Source organism: Eretmochelys imbricata, chromosome 1, assembly GCF_965152235.1.
Source record: "Eretmochelys imbricata isolate rEreImb1 chromosome 1, rEreImb1.hap1, whole genome shotgun sequence".
NCBI classification, from domain to species: domain Eukaryota; kingdom Metazoa; phylum Chordata; order Testudines; family Cheloniidae; genus Eretmochelys; species Eretmochelys imbricata.
In genome coordinates this window covers 3,894,259-3,917,311 of record NC_135572.1, presented here as the reverse complement: position 1 = coordinate 3,917,311, position 23,053 = coordinate 3,894,259, and the positions used below count along the sequence as shown (strand labels likewise).

Genomic DNA, 23,053 nt, shown 5'->3' with positions numbered 1-23,053 from the left:
CTCGGAGCACACCAACAAGAACAACGTGGGATTAAACCAACTAACTTTATTAAAAGTCTTAAGGGAGAGAAACACACAGGTAGGAGCCAAAGCCTTTTGTGATTCCTTTCCCCCCACCCCAGCTGATCTATGGGGTTGAAACAGAGCGTGAAAGTTTGAACACCAAGGAGTGGCTTTGAACCGGGTCACTGGGCACCAAGTTTTGCTTTCCGGGGAATTCCCTCTACAATCACAAAGCAGTGGATTTTGGCCCAATGCTCCCCAGGTGATACGTTCGCGCACACGCACACAGATCATTCTTACCGGACGTACCGGACATGGAACTTCTATGTACTACTGAACTACGACAGTTTAGATTTCGTTTCTTTAAAATGCTTGTGAATAAATACGCATCCCCTCTCAACCGTCTTCGTCCTCTGCCTCCCAGGGCCAAACCCTCCAAAGGAAGCTCCACACCACCAAGGAACAACTAGTGCGCTGACCTGGTCTCTGAGCTAAGGCAGGAGGAGCCCCTGGAACAGGAAGTAAATTTAGAAACGAAGCAAGAGCAAGTGCCACGTCTGTTGGGCGCCACGGAGAATCCGAAGTGCTTCAGACACAGAAATGACCGAGGAGAGCTGGAATTCTCCGCTAGGATCACATATTTACAGAGCAATTTCCCCCCGAAATATGTGGTTTAAAGTGTGCACATCAGCACGGAGCTAGTGAAAATACCAGCTCTTGGCAGACTGAGGTGAACAAAGGAAATCCAACAGCGTGGAGAGGATGGGAACTCTGAGCTTCATTGAACTGGTCGCCTGTGATGTTCTAATGCTTTGAATTAAACGAACAGCCAGGCCTATATCATAGGACACATGGAGAGAGAGAGAGAGAGTCTCTACCCACATTGCAGACAGGCCCTCTCCTACATGGAAGTGGCAACTCTGCAGCACTCTCACCTCTTATCAAGCATCATTATGGTTCCTTCCCAATGCGCTAAATTAAGGCATATTTCCACCCAGTTCAGCCAACTGGATTTCAGTGGAAAGGGGTGGCCAAAACACGGCCAAGTAGCCAGCTGCAGAGTTCTACAGTGCAGCCCTCAGCCAGCCTCATCATGCCTATGGAGGGGTTCAGCCCATGGAGAGAGGTCCCAGCACGCAACACTCTGTTTAGCCTTCGTACGCACATAAAGCTAGAGAAGGGCCTGCTGGGCTTGCTTGTCTCCAGGGATCAAACGTGTGTCAGAGACGAGGGCAGCTGCATCGCCTCCATGCCATGGGCTGGTGACCGGCTTCCTGGGATGCTCTTGCTTTGCTTTCATTGGCTGGTTCCTAGAGGCGGGTTTCACTGCTTTGCACACTTGCCTGGACACGTGCGTTTATCGTACAGGGAACACCCCAGGGCCAGAGCCTGCGTGCTGCCCCCAGCCTTGTGGAAGGAGGGGGCACCTCTCCTCTCCCCTCCAGGCAGGCTCAGTGGTGCGGAAACCAGGACACAGACATGGATTTGAAACAGGCCCCAGCTGAGACAACGGGGGGAGGCCTTAAAGAAGGTGGCTAACGGCATATCGGGCTGCATTATAGGAGCATTGCCAGCAGACTGAGGGACGTGATCATTCCCCTCCATTCGGCACTGGTGGGGCCAAACCTGGAGTATTGCATCCAGTTCTGGGGCTCTTACTACAGAAGGGATGTGGACAAATTGGAGAGAGTCCAGCAGAGGGCAACAAAAATGACCAGGGGGCTAGGGCACATGACTTACGAGGAGAGGCTGAGGGAACTGGGATTGTTTAGTTTGCAGAAGAGAAGATGAGGGGGGATTTGATAGCTGCTTTCAACTACCTGAAGAGGGGTTCCAAAGAGGCTGGAGCTCCACTGTTCTCAGTGGTAGCAGATGACAGAAAGAGGAGCAATGGTCTCAAGTTGCAGTGGGGGAGGTTTAGGTTGGATATTAGGAAAACTTTTTCACGAGGAGGGTGGTGAAGCACTGGAAATGGGTTCCCTAGGGCGGTGGTGGAATCTCCTTCCTTTGAGGTTTTTAAGGCCTGGCTTGACAAAGCCCTGGCTGGAATGATTTAGGTGGAGTTGGTCCTGCTTTGAACAGGGGGTTGGACTAGATGACCTCCTGAGGTCTCTTCCAACCCAGATATTCTATGATTCTATGACAGCACCCGCATATTGTTGTGAAGGCTTTCCCTTAGACACTGGAATATATCACATCCCCCTTAACTTTGGACCAGACACTTGGCTACTGGCCCAGCTCTCTTGGCTTCAGCCGAGCGGTACCATTAACAACAGTTGAGGATACAGCCCATTGTCCGTAGCTAACTTGGCTGCTCGTTCCTTCAGGGTGCGAAGGGCTCAAACCAGCTGGCTCAGTGCCATTTGTACTTGTTTTGGTCCCCTAAACGCTAGGGCAGGGGATGACTTTGCAGCAGTTTTGCAGAACTGATCCGCCAAGCTAAAGGACCTCACCCTAGCATGGTCTCACAGTTCTGGGTATGGGATTAGTTAGCCCCTTCACGTAGCATGTGCATGAATTTAGTGAGACTAGTGATGGCGGTGGCTTTTCTTATGTTTGTTTAATTCCTCATTGGCAGGGGAAAGAGGGGAAGGCGAAAAGGGGACACAGGAGAGAAATCTCGCTGCTGAAGGGCAACAAGAACCAGCTCCGTCAGTTTTTGCCCCTTGACCCCCACCACACGTAGTTTAACAGCGTTTGCCCAATTTCCTATGGCTTTATAGCATGTCCAGTTCTCTCTAGCTCTTACTCCGATTCTGTCGTGCTCGTGATAACCTGTCAGGAAGCAGGTGTCATTCCGGGGTGAGATTTCCCTCCCTGCAAGGACATTTCAGGTGACACTGGGGTTCTTGCAGGGGGAGAGGCGTGGGGGTGGTCACCAGTGGCATGTCTGAGAAGCCTCTCCCCCTTAGTGCCACCCAGCCCTGTGTCACAGGCGTTTCACTGGTGCAACGCGCGTTCTTGTGGATTTGAGACCAGCCTCTCTTGAAATGCTGCGCAACTCCCCTTCCCTCCTCCTCCCCGCGCCCCCCCGGTGCAGATGGCACAGGCCTGGGGCTCAGTACACGGGCGGGGTGCCCCCTGCGTGTGTCCGCTGGTGCCTGCCCAGGTGGTACTTGTGGCTGAAGCTGCGCCCGCACTCGGCACACGTGTACGGCTTCTCCCCGGTGTGGACGCGGCGGTGGGCCACCAGGTAGGACTGGTTGCTGTAGACGCGGCCGCACTCGGCGCACGAGTAGGACTGGCGGTCGCGGTGGGAGCGCTGGTGCATGATGAGGTCGGTGCGGGAGCCGAAGGCCTTGCTGCACTGGGTGCAGGTGAAGGAGCGGCTCTCGCCGTGCGCGCGCTGGTGAACCAGGAGCTCGGCGCGGGAGCCAAAGGCCTTGCCGCACTTGTTGCAGTAGACGAGCCGCTCGGCGTGGGAGCGCTGGTGCGCGATGAGGTCGGTGCGGGAGCCGAAGGCCTTGCCGCACTGGGTGCAGGTGAAGGAGCGGCTCTCGCCGTGCGCGCGCTGGTGAACCAGGAGCTCGGCGCGGGAGCCGAAGGCCTTGCCGCACTGGGTGCAGGAGACGAGCCGCTCGGCGTGGGAGCGCTGGTGCATGATGAGGTCGGTGCGGGAGCCGAAGGCCTTGCCGCACTCGGGGCAGGCGTGCACGCTGGCGGCGTGGCTGGCCTGGTGCCGGCCGAGGTCGGCCCGGCCGGCGAAGACCTTGCCGCAGTCTGTGCACAGGCACCACGTGGACTCGGGGTGGGTGCGCTCGTGCAGGATCAGGTCGGTCTTGGAGCTGAAGCGCCGCTCGCAGCTGCCGCACGGGAACCAGCGCTCCTCGGGGTGGCACAGCAGGTGCGACGCCAGCTCGGCGTGGAAGCCGAAGCTCTTGCCGCACTTGGTGCACTTGTAGGGCCGCTCCTCGGCGTGGATGCGCTGGTGGCTCAGCAGGGCGGGGTGCGAGCGGAAGCTGTCGCCGCAGTCGACGCAGGGGAAGGGCTTCTCCGCCTCGGGGGCCCGCAGGGGCGCGGCCGGCCCAGCACCGTCCTCCAGGGCCGCGGCCGGCCCGGCGTGGGCCTGCTGGTGGGTCACCAGCTCGGCGTGGGAGCCGTAGGCGCCGTCGCACCGGGCGCAGCGGGAGGGGCGCTGGCGGACGTGGGTGCGCTGGTGCACGGTGAGCGCCGCCTTGTGGGTGAAGCTCTTGCCGCAGTCGGAGCAGACGAAGACGCTCTCCGCCGTGTGGCCGAGCTGGTGCTCCACCAGGGTGGCGTGCCGCCCAAAGCTCTTGCCGCAGTCGGTGCAGATGAAGGTGCGCTCCGCCGCGTGGCTTTGCTCGTGCTCGCCCAGGGACGCCACGTCTCCAAACCGCCACCCGCAGTCGCTGCAGGCCAACGCCAGCTCCCCCACGGGGCTCCTCGGCTGGGAGGCCCTGGTGCTGCGCTTCCCAAGGGCCCTGGTCCACTCCGCAGGAGCGTCCTGCCCGCTCCCTGGCTGGCGGCCAGGGGCCAGAGGGCTCTCATAGGGCTTCCCTGCCAGCACGCAGGGGGCCTCCAGCTCCTCAGTATGGTCCTTTCCTGGCCCTTCTTCCTTAACGGCTTTCGCAGGCCAGTCACCTGTGCAGGGCAGGGGAAAGAGAAGCCAGAGACACTGTTAGAGGCTGCTAAGGCAGGGAACAGCACCAGGGCCATGCCACTTCCCCCTAGAGTGCAGTTACCAGAGGGTCTGCGTACACAGACAGCTCCTCACACTGCTCTGCTTGGGTGCGTTTTTACCGCTTTCCCCCGTTATGTGGTGCAGAGACTCGGGTCTCAGTTCTCCCCGCCGTGCCCCTTGTCTAGCCAGGGCATCTCCGCAGAGAGTATGGGAGCGGCTGCCATTCGGAGTGAGTTTGCACAGGTGTGCGTGACCATGCACAGTGCAAGGTCATGGCAGTTCAGGGCCGATTCTCACTTGGCACCAGGAATAACTCCAGGTAAGCTAACGGAGCTACAGTGGTGTCAGAATCAGGCCCTCTGCCGGAGGGAAGAGTGGGATTCTCTTCTGGTTTGGGCATCTTCAACAGGGATGCTAGCAAAGTGCCACTTGTGGGCCCGGCTGCTACCCCGACTTGCATCTGTGCAGCTCCACTGAAATCAGTAAGGTCCCCCGGGGCAAACAAGCCTGCAGAATCCTTCTAGTCACAAGAACATGAGAACCGCTACCCTGGGTCAGAGCAATGGACCATCTAGCCCAGTATCCTGTCTTCCGACAGGGGCTAGTGCCAGGTGCTTCTGAGGGAATGAACAGAACTGGGAAATTATGGAGTGATCCATCCCCTGCCATCCAGTCCCAGCTTCTGGCAGTCAGCGCTTTAGGGACACCCAGAGCATGGGGTTGTGTCCTGACTATTTAGCTAATAGACATTGATGGAGGTGTCCTCCGTGAACTTATGTAATCCTTTTTTGAACCCAGTTATCCTTTTGGCCTTCACAACATCCCCTGGCACGGAGTTCCACAGGTTGAGTGTGCGTGAGGTGAAGAACTACTTCCTCGTGTTTATTTTAAACCTGCTGCCTGTTAATTTCATTGAGTGACCCGTGGTGGTTCTGCGATGTGAAAAGACAAATAATCCTCCCTTGTTCACTTTCTCCACAGCACTCATGATTTTATAGGCCTCAATCATATTCCTGCTTAGTCATCACTTTTCTAAGCTGAACTGTTCCTCATACGGAAGCTGTTCCATGCCCTCATCATTTCTGTCACCCTTCTCTGTCCTTTTTCCAATTCCAGTATATCTTTTTTGAGACGGGGCAACCAGAACTATACACAGTATTCACGGTGTGGGAGTGCTATGGATTTATATTGTGATATTATCATATCTTCTGTCTTACCGATTCTTTTCTTAATGGTTCCTAACATTCTGTTAGCTTGCGTGATGGCTGCTGCACATTGACTTCAAAGAACTCTCTACAACGACTCCAAGATCTCTTTTTTGAGTGATAACAGCTAATTTGGACACCATCAGTTCGTCTGTATAGTTAGGATTATATTTTCCCAGGTGCATCACTTTGCATTTATTTACATTAAACGTCACCTGCCATTGTGTTGCCCAGTCACCCAGTTTTGTGAGATCCTCTTGGAACTCTTCCCAGTCTGCTTTGGATTTAACTATCCTGAATAATTTTGTATCCTCTGCAAATTTTGCCCCCTTCCTGTTTTCCCCTTTTTCCAGATAATTTCTGAACATGTTGAATAGGACTGGGCCTCGTACAGATCCCTGGGGATTTAGTCGTCTGCCTCCATGTGATGTAATTGAATGGGACTCTTGTTTGCCTGTTTCATGCTAGAGGGAAGGATGGTCCAGCAGTTAGGTTGCTTCCCTAGGACTCAGAAACTGCAGGTTCAATTCCCTGCCACAGCATCTAACTGCCATTTGTGTCTTTCCAAATCTCCCACAAAGACTTTCTGTGCTTTGGCTGCCCAGGATAGCTGCATTAAAGCCCGTGAGATGCTCAGACAGCAGGGCAATTGGTGCCATGTTAGTACTTAGGCAAAGGAATTTACAATGCTGTGTGAGCAAGCAAAAAAAAAATAATAATCCTGTTTGCTCTTCATCGCTCTGGAGGAGAAAATGCAAAGTGAGATTTCAGCAGAAAAGGATTGAGGCAAAGGCAGAAAAAAAATGCAGTTGTTTTCATAGACTAGAATTGCGCCTCAGGGTTCGATTTATTTTTTTAAAATCACACACAACAAATGAAATACACAGCTGAGCCCTCCCCTGGAATTTGGTGCAGATCAGAGATGAACAGAGAAAGCCGAGTTTGAATTGACTGAATTCCCTTGGAGTGATTTTTTTTCAAAATCAAACAGAAACGGGAAGTCACAGGATGATCCCACAATACGGTGTTCTCACAATAAAGCAGGGCTCCTGCCCCCAGACCAGCACCCTGTCCGCTCGACTATGCCGCCTTCCTCGTAGCAAAACCTCAATTCATTGGATTTATTTTGTCTAACCAATCTGGGCAACTATCCAAAAGATACCCAATAAACTTCCAGGCCTGACCAGGCTGGTCTCTGCAGTAACCCCACTGAAGTAAATGGACTTACACCAGTGATGGATTCGGCCCAAGAGGTCTGACTTACATCCTATTAACTTCAGCTGGGTGGCAAAGGAGTAAATCAGGGTAGAATCTGACCCAGACTTCTGAAGAGTTATATGCCAGAGGAGACAGGAGAGTCAAAAGGAGGGACACCCACTGGCAGGCTATTGGGAGTGAGGGAAAATCCATGATTGACACCTATGACTAAGACGTGACAGAGTGAATAAATAAAAGGGAGACGACGTATTCCCGATGGATGAGAATAGCTCTGTGTGAGGGGCCCACAGAGTCTATGTGCACCACTTATCTCCCGGTTAAGGGATGACTAGGCTTTGTGTGGGCCCCAACATGATCTTGCTTCCTGACTTGTGTAGTCAGAACTGCAGGGACAGAATGGGCCACCTGGGCAAACAGCTGAACGAGCTTCCAAGTGGAGCTGTGTGAATGGGATGATATGGAGGGCTGCCTGTGATGACAGGGGCTGGATTCCATGACCCAGGAGGTCTCTTCCAGTCCTATGTTCCTGCCCTCCTAGGCAGAGCTGTGTAGTATCACTGTTACACATTGGTGGCTGCGTTCCACCCCAGAAGCGGTTGCATTTCAGGCAATGGGTGAGTGATCTATGTTTGCAGGGCTTGTGATGCACTATGGGCATCTCCCAGGAAATGGGACACTATTCCCTCACCTGTGGAGTTCTTGCAGGTACTTTGTCTCTTTGCAGAGTCCAGGACATCCATGTGCTCACTTCTTTCCGTCTTTACCAAGTCACGTTTGGCGCCAGGATACCCTACAAGCAGAAGAGAGACAATCATCACTGTGAAAATTTCCCCCTGCCTCCCATGGGCTCACCAACAGGTGGGACAGCCAGGCTTAAGCCAGGATATCCATATCGACCATCAACCTGCAGGGTTGGGCTGACCCAGCAGCTCGTGGGTTAACAGCCCCCAGCCCGGAGCCCAGACTGCGCCAGCCAGCGCTCCGGAGGGCACGCAGCTCGAGCTGCAGGCCAGCTCCAGATTCCAGGCTAGAGGGAGCTAAGGGCGGCAGCTCCATTAACATACAAGGGGTTAGAGGGACGCTCATCACACACGCCCTGTCTGAAGCCCCAGGTACCTGGCTGAGCACATGGGGCCTGATGCCCTGCCCAGTGAGCCACCACTGACCTCCCCTGGCATCATCCCCGGTGGCAGGGCATCCCGAGAGACCTAGCATGCTTGGGAGTGGGGCCTGAGGCCCGGAAAGTAGCTTTTGAGGTCCGGTTCCAGCTCCTGGGTGGGTTGGGGCATTCAGACTGGTCTCTGGGCTGCTGGGGGCTCAAGCAGAGAAAGGGGGTACATGCATCTGCTCAGATTCACCCAGAAGTTGCTGCCTCCCTCCATAACAGGCCTGAGGTATTTTTTTCCAAAGCTGTCCAGCTGTTGGAACGCTGGCCGAAGGACTGAAGTCACAGTTGGCGGCAGAAAAATGGATCATATAACCAGCCATTCATATGATCAATGTTCATAAAATAGGGGTTCTATTGTAGTGGGGGAGGGAGAGAGCTGGGGGCTAAAAGTTTGGGGTTGGGGAAGGGACCAGAGTTGGACTACCTCTTCCTCCTAAAATTACGTCCAAGTTTTTTGAGACTCTTCTACTTCTTGGGGTGCATCCTAAAAAGCAACCCCCTTCCACCCCCAAACATCCTCTTTGGGAGAGAAGAGTTCAGAAGCTAGAAGGAAACCAGGTTGGTGCTCCATGAAATTCTTTCAACGCAATTCACTTTCACCCATTTCTCCAAGCATTTTCACAGTCAGAACAGTTCCAGCCATTCCAAGGAACAACTGGTCCAGGTTTGTCCTCTGTTTGGTCTGGACTGTATGAAGAGCTGGTTGACATTTTTAGATGAAAAATGTTTTGCAAATATTTGAGGATTTCCCCCCGCTCCGCCAGCAAATTGTGTTTTGACCCGTTTTACAGAGCGGTCGGAATATTTCAATGCAAAAATATCCAGGAAAATTTTCAAAAATGTTGCTGCCTCTGCCAAGCAGCAGTAAGTGTTTGCAGGTGATGATTAATGAACAGTGCAATGCGTCAAGTGAGGGATATTTTCCAGCAAGCGGCCAGTCCCTTTACAATGGGATCACTCACCCTGGGGGACCACTCCCGCAGTGAAGTCCAGGGCATCTGGGAACTGGGGTTCATCCTCCCTTTCAACCTTTATTGAGACGTCCAGTCGGGGAGCAGGATACCCTGAGCAAGGGAGAGCAGAAAAAGTTTTGCCATCACATCCATCTTTTCCCTGAATTCTTAAAGGCTGGCAGTTCCATACTCTCAAAATGCAGGTTAAAGATTATTTAGATAAGTTGGATGTATTCGGTCAGCAGGGCCTGCTGAAATTCATTCTAGAGCACTTGGGGAACTAGCTGAAGCAGTCTCGGAGCCGTTCACAATGATCTTTGAGAACCCAGGGAGGGCAGAAGAGGTCTGAGAAGACTGGAGAAGGGCCAACAGTACCTATCTTTAAAAAGGGGAACAAGAGGTCACAGGAATTTTAGACCAGTCAGTCTAATTTTAGTACCTGGAAAGATACTGAAGCAAATGATTAAACAATCAATTTGTAAGCACCTGGAGGGTTATAAGGAACAGTCGGCATCCATTTGTCAAGAACAAATCAAGCCAAACCAACTTAATTTCCATTCCAGTCTGAATTCCCGTTGCTCACCAGAGCAGACGCTGGCTGGAGTTTCCTCCCCTTCCACGTCCTGAGAATCCATGAGTCCTGCACAACCCGTCCCCTTTCACCCTGGGGAAAGAGGCAGGGATTAGAAGCGGCACAAAGCCCGAGCACGGCAGAGGGATGCGCCGCGTTATAACGTAAGGTTTCGCCCGTCTCGGCAGAACCATGCATGTTTCCAACCGCTGCGACATCTGCTTGGCAAGGGCAGCGGGAGCAGAGGAAATGGGGCAAGTGGGGGTCCCTGGTGCAAGGGCCAGTCCGTGTCTCCTCTCAGGCTGCCATGAGGCGGGTAGTTAGAGCTAACTGTAGGGGCTACTCTCTGGGAGTTGTCATGTAGATGCTGGGTCTCTAGGACCTGGGCTGGGACCTGCCAGTTCTTTCCATACACCCCGCTGAGCAGTCACTATCCGGCAGGCGGCCCAGCAGCCAGGAGCCGTGACTCCATAGCCAGCCAGCACGCCATGAGGAAGGTGAGTGGTCTTGTCATTCTCTTTGTAAGGCCATGAATCCACTAGGAGTCTGGACCATTGGGGGACTCCCGAGCGCTGAAGCCAGCCTGGGCCTTGCACAGACTATCCAGAGCCCACTGAAAGAGCCAAACGGGACCCTCACCCGGCAGAAATCAGCCTCCCTGAACTCACCCTTAGGCACGACCCCAGACTGCACCGGCCATTCTCCCAGCTCCTCCCTGGAGGGGCAAGCAGCGGGGACGCCAGGGAGCAAGGCGTGCACCTGAAAGACAAATCATGTGATGAGCTCAGCACCGTGCACTCCAAACGATCCCTGCACGGGCAGGAGAGGCCTGGATCCAAGTGACACACACACACACAATCACATGTGTGATCATGCTTTCGGCTAGCAACTGACCCCTGCGCCCGAGTAACTGTTTTTCTAAAAAAAAAATAAATAAATCAGCTCTGGGAATTACTTTGCGGGGGTTCGCTGGCCTGTGCTACCCAGGGGGTCAGACGAGCGGATCAGCTTGGTCCCACAGAAATCTCTTGGCAGCTGATTTGGTCTTAAACCCTTGTAGCTCAAGGCCCATTGCTCCCCCTAGGTCGGGGGGCTGGAAATCAGACCGGGAACGGTTACCAGGCTGGGGAGCCAGTTCAGTGGGGGGCTTGGTAATCTGCAGGCATAAAAAGGAGAAATACGAAAGGGGCAGCTGGCCGGGTGTGTGGGGAGACCAGGCCTGACCCCCCTACTTGGGGCCCAGAAAGTGGGAGGGCTTTTATTTGGACCCTGTCAAAGGCCGAATGAGAGCTTCTGTTTCCCTGTTTGGGATGCCCTCCATTTTGAGCCCTGTTGTCTGTATGAACACGGCCAGGATATGTCTCACACAAGCCCACACGCCCCCTTGTCCATCCCACCTGCAATCATGCGCCCTCACACCTTTCAGAGAAGGGAGCAAAGTGCTGGCCCAGACGGCACTGTTTTCACGGTGCTAGGCCCGGTGTGTGTGTGGGGGGGTGCGTTATTCTCTGAAATGTGTCATAGGGATAAAGCTGCTCTATGCTTTCCTGCCCAGTGGGTAGCCCAGGAGGCTAAGAACTAGTCTACATGGGGAAGTTTCCTGGCATCATTTTGCAGGGATAAGTCCCCGCATGGACATTCTTACCCCAGAATAAGACGGCTTCCACCTGTTAGCTTCTGGCACTTTGTCTGATTTAGTTTCTGTCGCCTTCAAACAAGGTGGGGGAGGTAATTATTGGACCAACTTCCATTGGGGTCAGAGACAAACTCTGGATCCACAGGGCTGCCAGCATCCTAGCAAGGTGGGAACGATGGAATCATTGATCATTACCTGTTAGGTTCACTCCCTCTGGGGCACCTGGCACTGGCCACTGTCGGTAGACAGGATACTGGGCTGGATGGACCTTTTGTCTCACCCAGTATGGCCGTTCTTACGTTCTTGTAAGGGCCCACTTAAGTTGAAGGCCCATTCAAGCAGTCACAGGACAAAAAGAGGGGGTTACAGATCGTTGTAATATGCCATAAATCCAGTGTCTATGTTCAGGACATGACTTTTTGTCTAGCACAGGGGTCTCCAAACTTTTTGGATTGCGCACCCCCAAGGCCAGCTCTAGGGAAGCAAAAAAAAAAAAAAAGAGCGGCCCCTGGCGTGCCGCCAAAGATGGAGCAGGGAGAGCCGAGCCGCCGCCGGCCTGGCGCCGAAGACGGAGCGGGGAGAGCCGAGCCGGGGGGAGAGCCGAGCCGCCGCCGAAGACGGAGCGGGGAGAGCCGAGCCGGGGGACAGCCGAGCCGCCGCCGGCCTGGCACCGAAGAGAGAGCGGGGAGAGCCGAGCCGGGGGAGAGCCGAGCTGCTGCCGGCCTGGCGCCGAAGACAGAGCGGGGAGAGCCGAGTCGGGGGAGAGCCGAGCTGCTGCCGAAGACGGAGCGGGGAGAGCTGAGCCGGGGGAGAGCCGAGCCGGGGGAGAGCCGAGCTGCTGCCGGCCTGGCGCCGAAGACAGAGCGGGGAGAGCCGAGCCGGGGGAATCATAGAATATCAGGGTTGGAAGGGACCCCTGAAGGTCATCTAGTCCAACCCCCTGCTCGAAGCAGGACCTATTCCCAGTTAAATCATCCCAGCCAGGGCTTTGTCAAGCCTGACCTTAAAAACCTCTAAGGAAGGAGATTCTACCACCTCCCTAGGTAACGCATTCCAGTGTTTCACCACCCTCTTAGTGAAAAAGTTTTTCCTAATATCCAATCTAAACCTCCTCCACTGCAACTTGAGACCATTACTCCTCGTTCTGTCATCTGCTACCATTGAGAACAGTCTAGAGCCATCCTCTTTGGAACCCCCTTTCAGGTAGTTGAAAGCAGCTATCAAATCCCCCCTCATTCTTCTCTTCTGCAGGCTAAACAATCCCAGCTCCCTCAGCCTCTCCTCATAAGTCATGTGTTCCAGACCCCTAATCATTTTTGTTGCCCTTCGCTGGACTCTCTCCAATTTATCCACATCCTTCTTGTAGGGTGGGGCCCAAAACTGGACACAGTACTCCAGACGAGGCCTCACCAATGTCGAATAGAGGGGAACGATCACGTCCCTCGATCTGCTCGCTATGCCCCTACTTATACATCCCAAAATGCCATTGGCCTTCTTGGCAACAAGGGCACACTGCTGACTCATATCCAGCTTCTCGTCCACTGTCACCCCAGGTCCTTTTCCGCAGAACTGCTGCCTAGCCATTCGGTCCCTAGTCTGTAGCGGTGCATTGGATTCTTCCATCCGAAGTGCAGGACCCTGCACTTATCCTTATTGAGCCTCATCAGATTTCTTTTGGCCCAATCCTCCAATTTGTCTAGGTCCTTCTGTATCCTATCCCTCCCCTCCAGCGTATCTACCACTCCTCCCAGTTTAGTATCATCCGCAAATTTGCTGAGAGTGCAATCCACACCATCCTCCAGATCATTTATGAAGATATTGAACAAAACCGGCCCCAGGACCGACCCCTGGGGCACTCCACTTGATACCGGTTGCCAACTAGACATGGAGCCATTGATCACTATCCGTTGAGCCCGACAATCTAGCCAGCTTTCTACCCACCTTATAGTGCATTCATCCAGCCCATACTTCCTTAACTTGCTGACAAGAATACTGTGGGAGACCGTGTCAAAAGCTTTGCTAAAGTCAAGAAACAATACATCCACTGCTTTCCCTTCATCCACAGAACCAGTAATCTCATCATAGAAGGCGATTAGATTAGTCAGGCATGACCTTCCTTTGGTGAATCCATGCTGGCTCTTCCTGATCACTTTCCTCTCATGCAAGTGCTTCAGGATTGATTCTTTGAGGACCTGCTCCATGATTTTTCCAGGGACTGAGGTGAGGCTGACTGGCCTGTAGTTCCCAGGATCCTCCTTCTTCCCTTTTTTAAAGATTGGCACTACATTAGCCTTTTTCCAGTCATCCGGGACTTCCCCGGTTCGCCACGAGTTTTCAAAGATAATGGCCAATAGCTCTGCAATCACAGCCGCCAATTCCTTCAGCACTCTCGGATGCAACTCGTCCGGCCCCATGGACTTGTGCACATCCAGCTTTTCTAAATAGTCCCTAACCACCTCTATCTCCACAGAGGGCTGGCCATCTCTTCCCCATTTTGTGATGCCCAGCGCAGCAGTCTGGGAGCTGACCTTGTTAGTGAAAACAGAGGCAAAAAAAGCATTGAGTACAGTAGCTTTTTCCACATCCTCTGTCACTAGGTTGCCTCCCTCATTCAGTAAGGGGCCCACACTTTCCTTGGCTTTCTTCTTGTTGCCAAGATACCTGAAGAAACCCTTCTTGTTCCTCTTATCATCTCTTGCTAGCTGCAGCTCCAGGTGCGATTTGGCCCTCCTGATTTCATTCCTACATGCCCGAGCAATATTTTTATACTCTTCCCTGGTCATATGTCCAACCTTCCACTTCTTGTAAGCTTCTTTTTTATGTTTAAGATCCGCTAGGATTTCACCATTAAGCCAAGCTGGTCGCCTGCCATATTTACTATTCTTTCGACTCATTGGGATGGTTTGTCCCTGTAACCTCAACAGGGATTCCTTGAAATACAGCCAGCTCTCCTGGGGGAGAGCCGAGCTGCTGCCGAAGACGGAGCGGGGAGAGCCGAGCCGGGGGAGAGCCGAGCTGCTGCCGAAGACGGAGCGGGGAGAGCAGAGCCGGGGGAGAGCCGAGCTGCTGCCGAAGACGGAGCGGGGAGAGCCGAGCCAGGGGAGAGCCGAGCCGCTGCCGGCCTGGCGCCGAAGACGGAGCGGGGAGAGCCGAGCCGGGGGAGAGCCGAGCCGCTGCCGGCCTGGCGCCGAAGACGGAGCGGGGAGAGCCGAGGCGGGGGAGAGCCGAGCCGCTGCCGAAGACGGAGCGGGGAGAGCCGAGCCGGGGGAGAGCCGAGCCGCTGCCGAAGACGGAGCGGGGAGAGCCGAGCCGGGGGAGAGCCGAGCCGCTGCCGAAGACGGAGCGGGGAGAGCCGAGGCGGGGGAGAGCCGAGCCGCTGCCGAAGACGGAGCGGGGAGAGCCGAGGCGGGGGAGAGCCGAGCCGCTGCCAAAGACGGAGCGGGGAGAGCCGAGGCGGGGGAGAGCCGAGCCGGGGGAGAGCCGAGCCGCTGCCAACGAACCAAAGGTCCAGGAGTGCTGCTGCCACCGTGATGGCGGTGCTCCTCCTGCCGCGCACCCCCGGGATGGTTGTGCGCGCACCCCGCTTTGGAGACCACCGGTCTAGCAGATCTCACCTCACCCCTGGGCTCTCCCATAGCCTGAGACCCACAGGGCTACAGCTACACCACGTAAATCAGAAAGAGCCATTCTTCCTGGGGGCAGGTGTCCGCAGGGGGAGTTACACCAAGCTAGCGACATACAGCACAGCGTACCAATACCAGCAGGGCCCTGCCGGGGCTCCCCACAGGGGTGCTGCAACAATTTGCACGGTGGGGGTGCTGACGGCCAGTTACTGTAAACCCTGCAGATGATGGAAACCCCTTTAAAACAGGGGGTGCGGGAGCACCCCTAGTTCCTTCACCCGTGAGCAGCGATGCCAGCCCGGCAGGCCCAATAAACTCTCCCCCCCCCGCAGACAAGTGCTAAGAATCAGCTCCAGCCCTGGCTCTGCTCCCCAGCCTTGCACAACTCCCCTCTCTTGCGGGCACGAGGGCAAAGCGCCCCCTGCGGCAGGGCGAGCAGCGCCTCCCTGGGTGCAAAGCGCCCAGCTGCTGGCGGGCGGGGTGCCCTGCGTGGGGGTGGGGGGGGCTGCCCAGCTGCTGGCGGGGGGGGGGTGCCCGGCGGGGGGCGGCTGCCCAGCGGGGGGGGGGGCTGCCCAGCGGGGGGGGGGCGGCCCAGCTGCTGGCGGGGGGGGCCCTGGCCCGTCTCGCTGCAGCCCGGGGCCGGGGTGGCTCCCCCCCCAGACTGGCTGCGGGGCCCCGGGGCGGGCGCGTTACCTGCAGCCGGGCTCGGCGGGCCCCGGGCTCGCGGCGGCCGGGCAGGAAGGCGCCGGGCAGGAGGCCGGGGCGGGCCGCGCTCGGCCAGGCAGGGCCCCGTGCCGGAGAGAAGCGGCGGCTGCCTCCGCCCAGCCCGGCGCCGCTGGCCGGGGGAGAGCGCGGGGGCCGGACTCCTGGGTTCTGTCCCCGGCGGGGGGGAGGAGGAGGAGGAGGAGGAAAGGGAGGGGATTGGGGGGCGGGTCTGGGATCCCGGACTCCTGGGTTCTGTCCCCGGCGGGGGGGAGGAGGAGGAGGAAAGGGAGGGGTTTAGGGATGGGGGGGGCGGGTCTGGGATCCCGGACTCCTGGGTTCTGTCCCCGGCGGGGGGGAGGAGGAGAAGGAGGAAAGGGAGGGGTTTAGGGATTGGGGGGCGGGTCTGGGATCCCGGACTCCTGGGTTCTGTCCCCGGCGGGGGGAGGAGGAGGAGGAAAGGGAGGGGTTTAGGGATGGGGGGGGGCGGGTCTGGGATCCCGGACTCCTGGGTTCTGTCCCCGGCGGGGGGGAGGAGGAGGAGGAGGAAAGGGAGGGGTTTAGGGATTGGGGGGCGGGTCTGGGATCCCGGACTCCTGGGTTCTGTCCCCGGCGGGGGGAGGAGGAGGAGGAAAGGGAGGGGTTTAGGGATTGGGGGGCGGGTCTGGGATCCCGGACTCCTGGATTCGGTCCTCGGCGGGGGGGAGGAGGAGGAAAGGGAGGGGTTTAGGGATTAGAGCGGGGAGCCCGGACTCCTGGGTTCTGTCCCTGGCGGGGAGGAGGAGGAAAGGGAGTGGTTTAGGGATTAGAGCGGCGGGGGGGTGGGGCTGGGAGCCGGGACTCCTGGGTTCTGTCCCCGGCCGGGGGCGGGAGGAAAGGGGGGGGGTGGTCTGTGGGTTAGCGGGGGGCTCGGAGTCTGACTCCTGGCTTCTGCCCTTAGCTCTGGCAGGGGAGGTGGGGTCTAGGGGTTAGCTGGGTGGGGGCAGGGCTGTTACAGCCCGGACTCCCGGTTTCTGCCCTAGGGGAGGGGGGTGTCTAGGGGTGAGCGTTGAGGCTGGTAGCCTGGACTCCTGGGTTCTATTCTGATCTTTGCTAGAGCTTTGCTGTATGACCAGGTCAGTTACGCCACCTTTTCCAGTCTTCCCCACTAATTTTGGCTCCCTGAGATTTGGGGGTAGGGAGGGGGAGGCCAATTGGAGACTTGTGTGACTGAATTTTCAGAGGTTGCTGAGGATCTCCAGGAGCCAAAGACTTTTGAAGACGATGACTAACTGTGTTGTGCCTCAGTTTCCCCATCTGTAAAATGGGGCTTAGGCCCACATGGCGATGGGTTGGTGAGGCTTAATTCACCAGTGTTTGTGTTCTAGGCTGACAGCCTTGGGTGGAGAAGGGCAAAGCATTATTTTCAAGGTGTTTTACATAACTCTGCACCTCCTCACTTATCTGCCCAGATGCTAGGGTAAGGGGCATTTTCTGAACAGCCTCACTATGCACAGTGACTCGCCCAAGCACAGCAGGAGTTCCTGGCTCTCGGTCCCATGCTCAGAATCTGGAGTTGTTCACTCTGTTCCCTTAGGTGTCTGTTTCCTATAAGGTACTGAGTGTGGACCCCGTCCCACTGCTTTGTGTGTGGTGGTTACTGAAGACGGGGTATTAAAGAACCTCAGACTGAACCCCGCTGTGGTAGCAGAGGATGCAGAGCTGGGTCTTAAGCATCACCAGCCACAGCTGTTCAAAAATCATGAGTCAGACGAGACCCTTCCCCAAATCATATTCAGGTTCTCGCTTCACAGGTTATTCCCTCTGCCACCAAATCTACTCGAGAAAAAATGAAAGCTGAGATTTGTGTGTTAGTTAGCACTTGACTTGTGGGGCGGGGGCGTTAGAAGAGATGTGCGGTATCTTGAGACTGGGCAGTACTGCCTTCTGGGTGCCAGGTCTGGGGAGCAGCACTCAGGGGGGAGAGCCTTCGACACTGACTCGCCCTGAGGCTTTGAACAACTCACCGAGCCCAAAGTGTTCAAAGCTGAGTGGCTAAAGTTAGGCACCGACATTCGTATTTCAGCTCCTCAACGAGCAGCCTGATTTCCAGAGACCCTGAGTTCCCGCCTAATTCCGGGGGAGCTGCAAAAGCTCAGCACCGCTAAGGATCAGACACTGGATGCTCTTGCGAAATGCCGGAGAGTGGACAGCAGAGATGCAAGGTGAAGGAGGTAATATCTTTTACTGAACCATCCGCTGTAGGTGAGAGAGACAAGCTTTCAAGGTTACACAGAACTCTTAATCTGGTCTGAGTAGGGTTAGGATATAGATAGTCAGGCCTGTCTGTAAAGGCCTAGACTCTAAGAATGTAGGTGTATTCTTATCACTTGGCTAGTTCTAGAGGTATAAAAGAGAGAATCAAAATCACTGTCTGCCGGTGTAAGGGCCTTCTCTCCCTGTGACCGTCTGAGGCCCTGTTCTTAGGCTAAGGCCTTTGGCTAAGCGACAGAGGCAGCCATAAACTGGAAGGCGACCGGTCACCTCCTCACATCCCAAACTAGTCACATTGAAAGAAGGTGCTATGGGGCTGTTAGGATACAATCCTGTCCTGATAGTGCCTATCGCCTCCAGAGAAAGGGAAGTGCCTAGAAAATGTAAAAGGAAACTTAGTTTGATAGCATCCTGTCTGGCAAGAACTCACTTATCAATAGCTGGGAAGTGAAATCCTCACTTCTGTATTGTTTTGTCATTATAGTTCCCACTTTGCTATTGTTTGTCTGTATAATCTCTGTCTGGTTCTGTGATTGTTCCTGTCTGCTGTATAATTAATTTTGCTGGGTGTAAACTAATTAAGGTGGTGGGATATAATTGGTTACATAACCATGTTACAATATGTTAGGATTGGTTAGTGAAATTTCAGGAAAATGATTGGTTAAGATATAGCTAAGCAGAACTCAAGTTTTACTGTATAGTCAATCAGGAATTAAGGGGGGGTGGGAAATGGGAACAGGGAATGGGGGTGGGAAAATTGGAATCATGTTTGGCTAAGGGCAGGAATGGGAACAGGGACACAGGTGTAAGGCTCTGTGGTGTCAGAGCTGGGAAGGGAGACACCAAGGAAGGAAACTGGAATCATGCTTGCTGGAAGTTCAACCCAATAAACATTGAATTGTTTGGACCTTTGGACTTTGAGTATTGTTGCTCTCTGTTCATGCAAGAAGGACCAGGGAAGTAAGTGGGTGAAGGAATAAGCCCCCTAACAAGTAGCTCAAAAGCTTGTGTCTTCCATCAGCAGAAGTTGGTCCAACAAAAAAATATCCCATCCCCCACCTTGTCTGTAATGTCCTGGGACAGACAGGGCTACAACAACACTGCAGAGATTGGCTCGATTATAGTTGTGGGGTCGGGTCTGACCTATCCCATCCCCCAGGAGGCAGCGATACACTTTATCATCTGCCAAATCTGTAACCGAAGCAACAGCCTGACTTGGAATCTGTATCTGGCCTTTTGCTTTCAGGCTGTGCAGCCTCTCTAGTGATCTACTTCCCTGCCTCCCAGTGGGGCGGAGGACACAGTCTGTCCCTGAGTGTAAGAAGCTCAGGCTCTATTGTAATGAGGGCCAGGGACCATTATGATGATCAGCCATGGCCTCTGGCATAGCATAAGACAGAATTTCACCCAGTAATTTCTGCATCTAGTCTGTAACTTCTGAGCCAGAGCAGATCTCTCAGAAAGGGATCCAGTTTTGATTTAAAGACCTGAGGTGAGGGAAAATCCAACGCCTCCCTTGGTAATTGCTCCTATGGTTAATTACCCCCATTGTTAAAATTTGGGCTAGTTATGCCTGTGTCTGCTAGATTAAAGAGCCTTCTGCTGGCAGAAATCTCTTCCCCGTAGACCATGATCAAGTCACCTCATGAACTTCTCCTGGTTCAACTCCGTAGATTGAGCTTCTTAAGTTTGTTGCTATCTGGCAGGTTTTTCAGACCTTGAATCATTCTTGCAGCTCTTTTCTGAACAGTTTCAAATTTTTCAACATCTTTTTGGAAGTGTGGACACCAGACTGAATCATAGAATATCCAGGTTGGAAGGGACCTCAGGAGGTCATCTAGTCCAACCCCCTGCTCAAAGCAGGACCGATCCCCGACTAAATCATCCCAGCCAGGGCTTTGTCAAGCCTGACCTTAAAAACTTCTAAGGAAGGGGATTCCCCCACCTCCCTAGGTAACGCATTCCAGTGTTTCACCACCCTCCTAGTGAAAAAGTTTTTCCTAATATCCAACCTAAACCTCCCCCACTGCAACTTGAGACCATTACTCCTTGTTCTGTCATCAGCTACCACTGAGAATAGTCTAGATCCATCCTCTTTGGATCCATCTTTCAGGTAGTTAAAAGCAGCTATCAAATCCCCCCTCATTCTTCTCTTCTGCAGACTAAACAATCCCAGTTCCCTCATCCTCTCCTCATAACTCATGTGTTCCAGACCCCTAATCATTTTTGTTGCCCTTCGTTGGACTCTCTCCAATTTATCCACATCCTTCTTGTAGTGTGGGGCCCAAAACTGGACACAGTACTCCAGATGAGGCCTCACCAATGTCAAATAGAGGGGAATGATCATGTCCCTCCATCTGCTGGCAATGCCCCTACTTATACAGCCCAAAATGCCATTGGCCTTCTTGGCAACAAGGGCACACTGTTGACTCATATCCAGCTTCTCGTCCACTGTCACCCCTAGGTCCTTTTCTGCAGAACTGCTGCCAAGCCATTCGGTCCCTAGTCTGTAGCGGTGCATGGGATTCTTCCGTCCTAAGTGCAGGACTCTGCACTTGTCCTTGTTGAACCTGATCAGATTTCTTTTGGCCCAATCCTCCAATTTGTCTAGGTCCCTCTGTATCCTATCCCTACCCTCCAGCGTATCTACCACTCCTCCCAGTTTAGTGTCATCCGCAAACTTGCTGAGAGAGCAATCCACACCATCCTCCAGATCATTTATGAAGATATTGAACAAAACCAGCCCCAGGACCGACCCTTGGGACACTCCACTTGATACCGGCTGCCAACTAGACATGGAGCCATTGATCACTACCCGTTGAGCCTGACAATCTAGCCAACTTTCCACCCACCTTGTAGTGCATCCATTCAGCCCATACTTCTTTAACTTGCTGACAAGAATACTGTGGGAGACCGTGTCAAAAGCTTTGCTAAAGTCAAGGAATAACATGTCCACTGCTTTCCCTTCATCCACAGAACCAGTTATCTCATCATAGAAGGCAATTAGATCAGTCAAGCATGACTTGCCCTTGGTGAATCCTTGCTGACTGTTCCTGATCACTTTCCTCTCCTCTAAGTGCTTCAGAATTGATTCCTTGAGGACCTGCTCCATGATTTTTCCGGGGACTGAGGTGAGGCTGACTGGCCTGTAGTTCCCAGGATCCTCCTTCTTCCCTTTTTTAAAGATGGGCACTACATTAGCCTTTTTCCAGTCGTCAGGGACCTCTCCCGATGGCCATGAGTTTTCAAAGATAATGGCCAATGGCTCTGCAAGCATATCCGCCAACTCCTTTAGCACTCTCAGATGCAAAGCATCTGGCCCCATGGACTTGTGCACGTCCAGTTTTTCTAAACAGTCCTGAACCACCTCTTTCTCCACAGAGGGCTGGTTACCTCCTCCCCATGCTGTGCTGTCCAGTGCAGTAGTCTGGGAGCTGACCTTGTTCCTGAAGACAAAGGCAAAAAAAGCATTGAGTACGTTAGCTTTTTCCACATCCTCTGTCACTAGGTGGCCTCCCTCATTCAGTAAGGGGCCCACACTTTCCTTGGCTTTCTTCTTGTTGCCAAGATACCTGAAGAAACCCTTCTTGTTCCTCTTAACATCTCTCACTAGCTGCAACTCCAGGTGTGATTTAGCCTACCTGATTTCACTCCTACATGGCCGAGCAATATTTTTATACTCATCCCTGGTCATTTGTCCAGTCTTCCACTTCTTGTAAGCCTCCTTTTTTTGTGTTTAAGGTCAGCAAGGATTTCACTGTTAAGCCAAGCTGGTTGCCTGTCATGTTTACAATTCTTTCTACACATTGGGATGGTTTGTCCCTGTAACCACAATAAGGATTCTTTAAAATACAGCCAGCTCTTCTGGACTCCTTTCCCCCTCATGTTATTCTCCCAGAGGATCCTGCCCATCAGTTCCCGGAGGGAGTCAAAGTCTGCTTTTCTGAAGTCCAGGGTCTGTATTCTGCTGCTTTCCTTTCTTCCTTGTGTCAGGATCCCGAACTCGACCATCTCATGGTCACTGCCTCCCAGGTTCCCATCCACTTTTGCTTCCCCTACTAATTCTTCCCGGTTTGCAAGCAGCAGGTCAAGAAGAGCTCTGTCCCTAGTTGGTTCCTCCAGCACTTGCACCAGGAAATTGTCCCCTACAGTTTCCAAAAACTTCCTGGATTGTCTGTGCACCGCTGTATTGCTCTCCCAGCAGATATCAGGGTGATTGAAGTCTCCCATGAGAACCAGGGCCTGCGATCTAGTAGCTTCTGCGAGTTGCCGGAAGAAAGCCTCATCCACCTCATCCCCCTGGTCCGGTAGTCTATAGCAGACTCCCACCACGACATCGCCCTTGTTGCTCACACTTCTAAACTTAATCCAGAGACTCTCAGGTTTTTCTGCAGTTTCATACTGGAGCTCAGACTTACATACAGTGCAACTCCCCCACCTTTTCTGCCCTGCCTGTCCTTCCTGAACAGTTTATATCCATCCATGACAGTACTCCAGTCATGTGAGTTATCCCACCAAGTCTCTGTTATTCCAATCACATCCTAATTCCCTGATTTTGCCAGGACCTCCAGTTCTCCCTGCTTGTTTCCCAGAGTTTGTGCATTTGTATATAGGCATTTGAGATAACCCGCTGATCGCTCCTCATTCTCAGTATGAGGCAGGAGCCCTGCCCTCTCACATGCTCCTGCTCGTGCTTCCTCCAAGTATCCCACTTCCCCACTTACCTCAGGGCTTTGGTCTCCTTCCCCCAGTGAACCTAGTTTAAAGCCCTCCTCACTAGGTTAGCCAGCCTGCTCGCGAAGATGCTCTTCCCTCTCTTCGTTGGACGGGACACGGTATCCGGTAATGGTTTCACTGTTGCCAAAGACAGACACAACGCTATCTCCCTACTCCCCCTATACATTCCCCGGCCCCTGCTAAGTGGTTCCCGACAAGGGTTTGGCCGTCCCCACAGCCAGCTAGGCCTATCCCCTCCATCCCTTTCCTTGTGACAGGCTCAGCCTGCAAGCCCAGCTTCCCGCTGTCCAAGCCTGCCTGTAGCAAACGTAAGGGCAGGCTCAGTACACGTGACCAGGGCGC

The 23,053-nt window shown here is 54.1% G+C and overlaps 1 protein-coding gene across 5 annotated transcripts; it reads right to left on the bottom strand.

Moving 5' to 3' along the window:
* Positions 1 to 31: 31 nt before the first annotated feature.
* LOC144263286 (uncharacterized) lies at positions 32 to 15,900 on the bottom strand. 5 transcript variants are annotated; one of them, XM_077814283.1, is made up of 8 exons: positions 15,713 to 15,900; positions 11,406 to 11,554; positions 10,716 to 10,916; positions 10,429 to 10,519; positions 9,773 to 9,853; positions 9,199 to 9,300; positions 7,757 to 7,858; positions 32 to 4,605 (listed from the first exon to the last, which is right to left on the bottom strand). In XM_077814283.1, exons 5-8 carry the CDS (start codon positions 9,822 to 9,824, stop codon positions 3,062 to 3,064), a joined length of 1,800 nt encoding a protein of 599 aa, XP_077670409.1. In that variant the 5' UTR covers positions 9,825 to 9,853; positions 10,429 to 10,519; positions 10,716 to 10,916; positions 11,406 to 11,554; positions 15,713 to 15,900; the 3' UTR covers positions 32 to 3,061. The 5 variants fall into 5 exon arrangements, with proteins under 5 accessions (XP_077670409.1, XP_077670349.1, XP_077670441.1 ...); XM_077814223.1 differs by lacking the exon at positions 10,716 to 10,916; XM_077814315.1 differs by lacking the exons at positions 10,716 to 10,916; positions 11,406 to 11,554.
* Between the last annotated feature and the right edge of the window lie 7,153 nt (positions 15,901 to 23,053).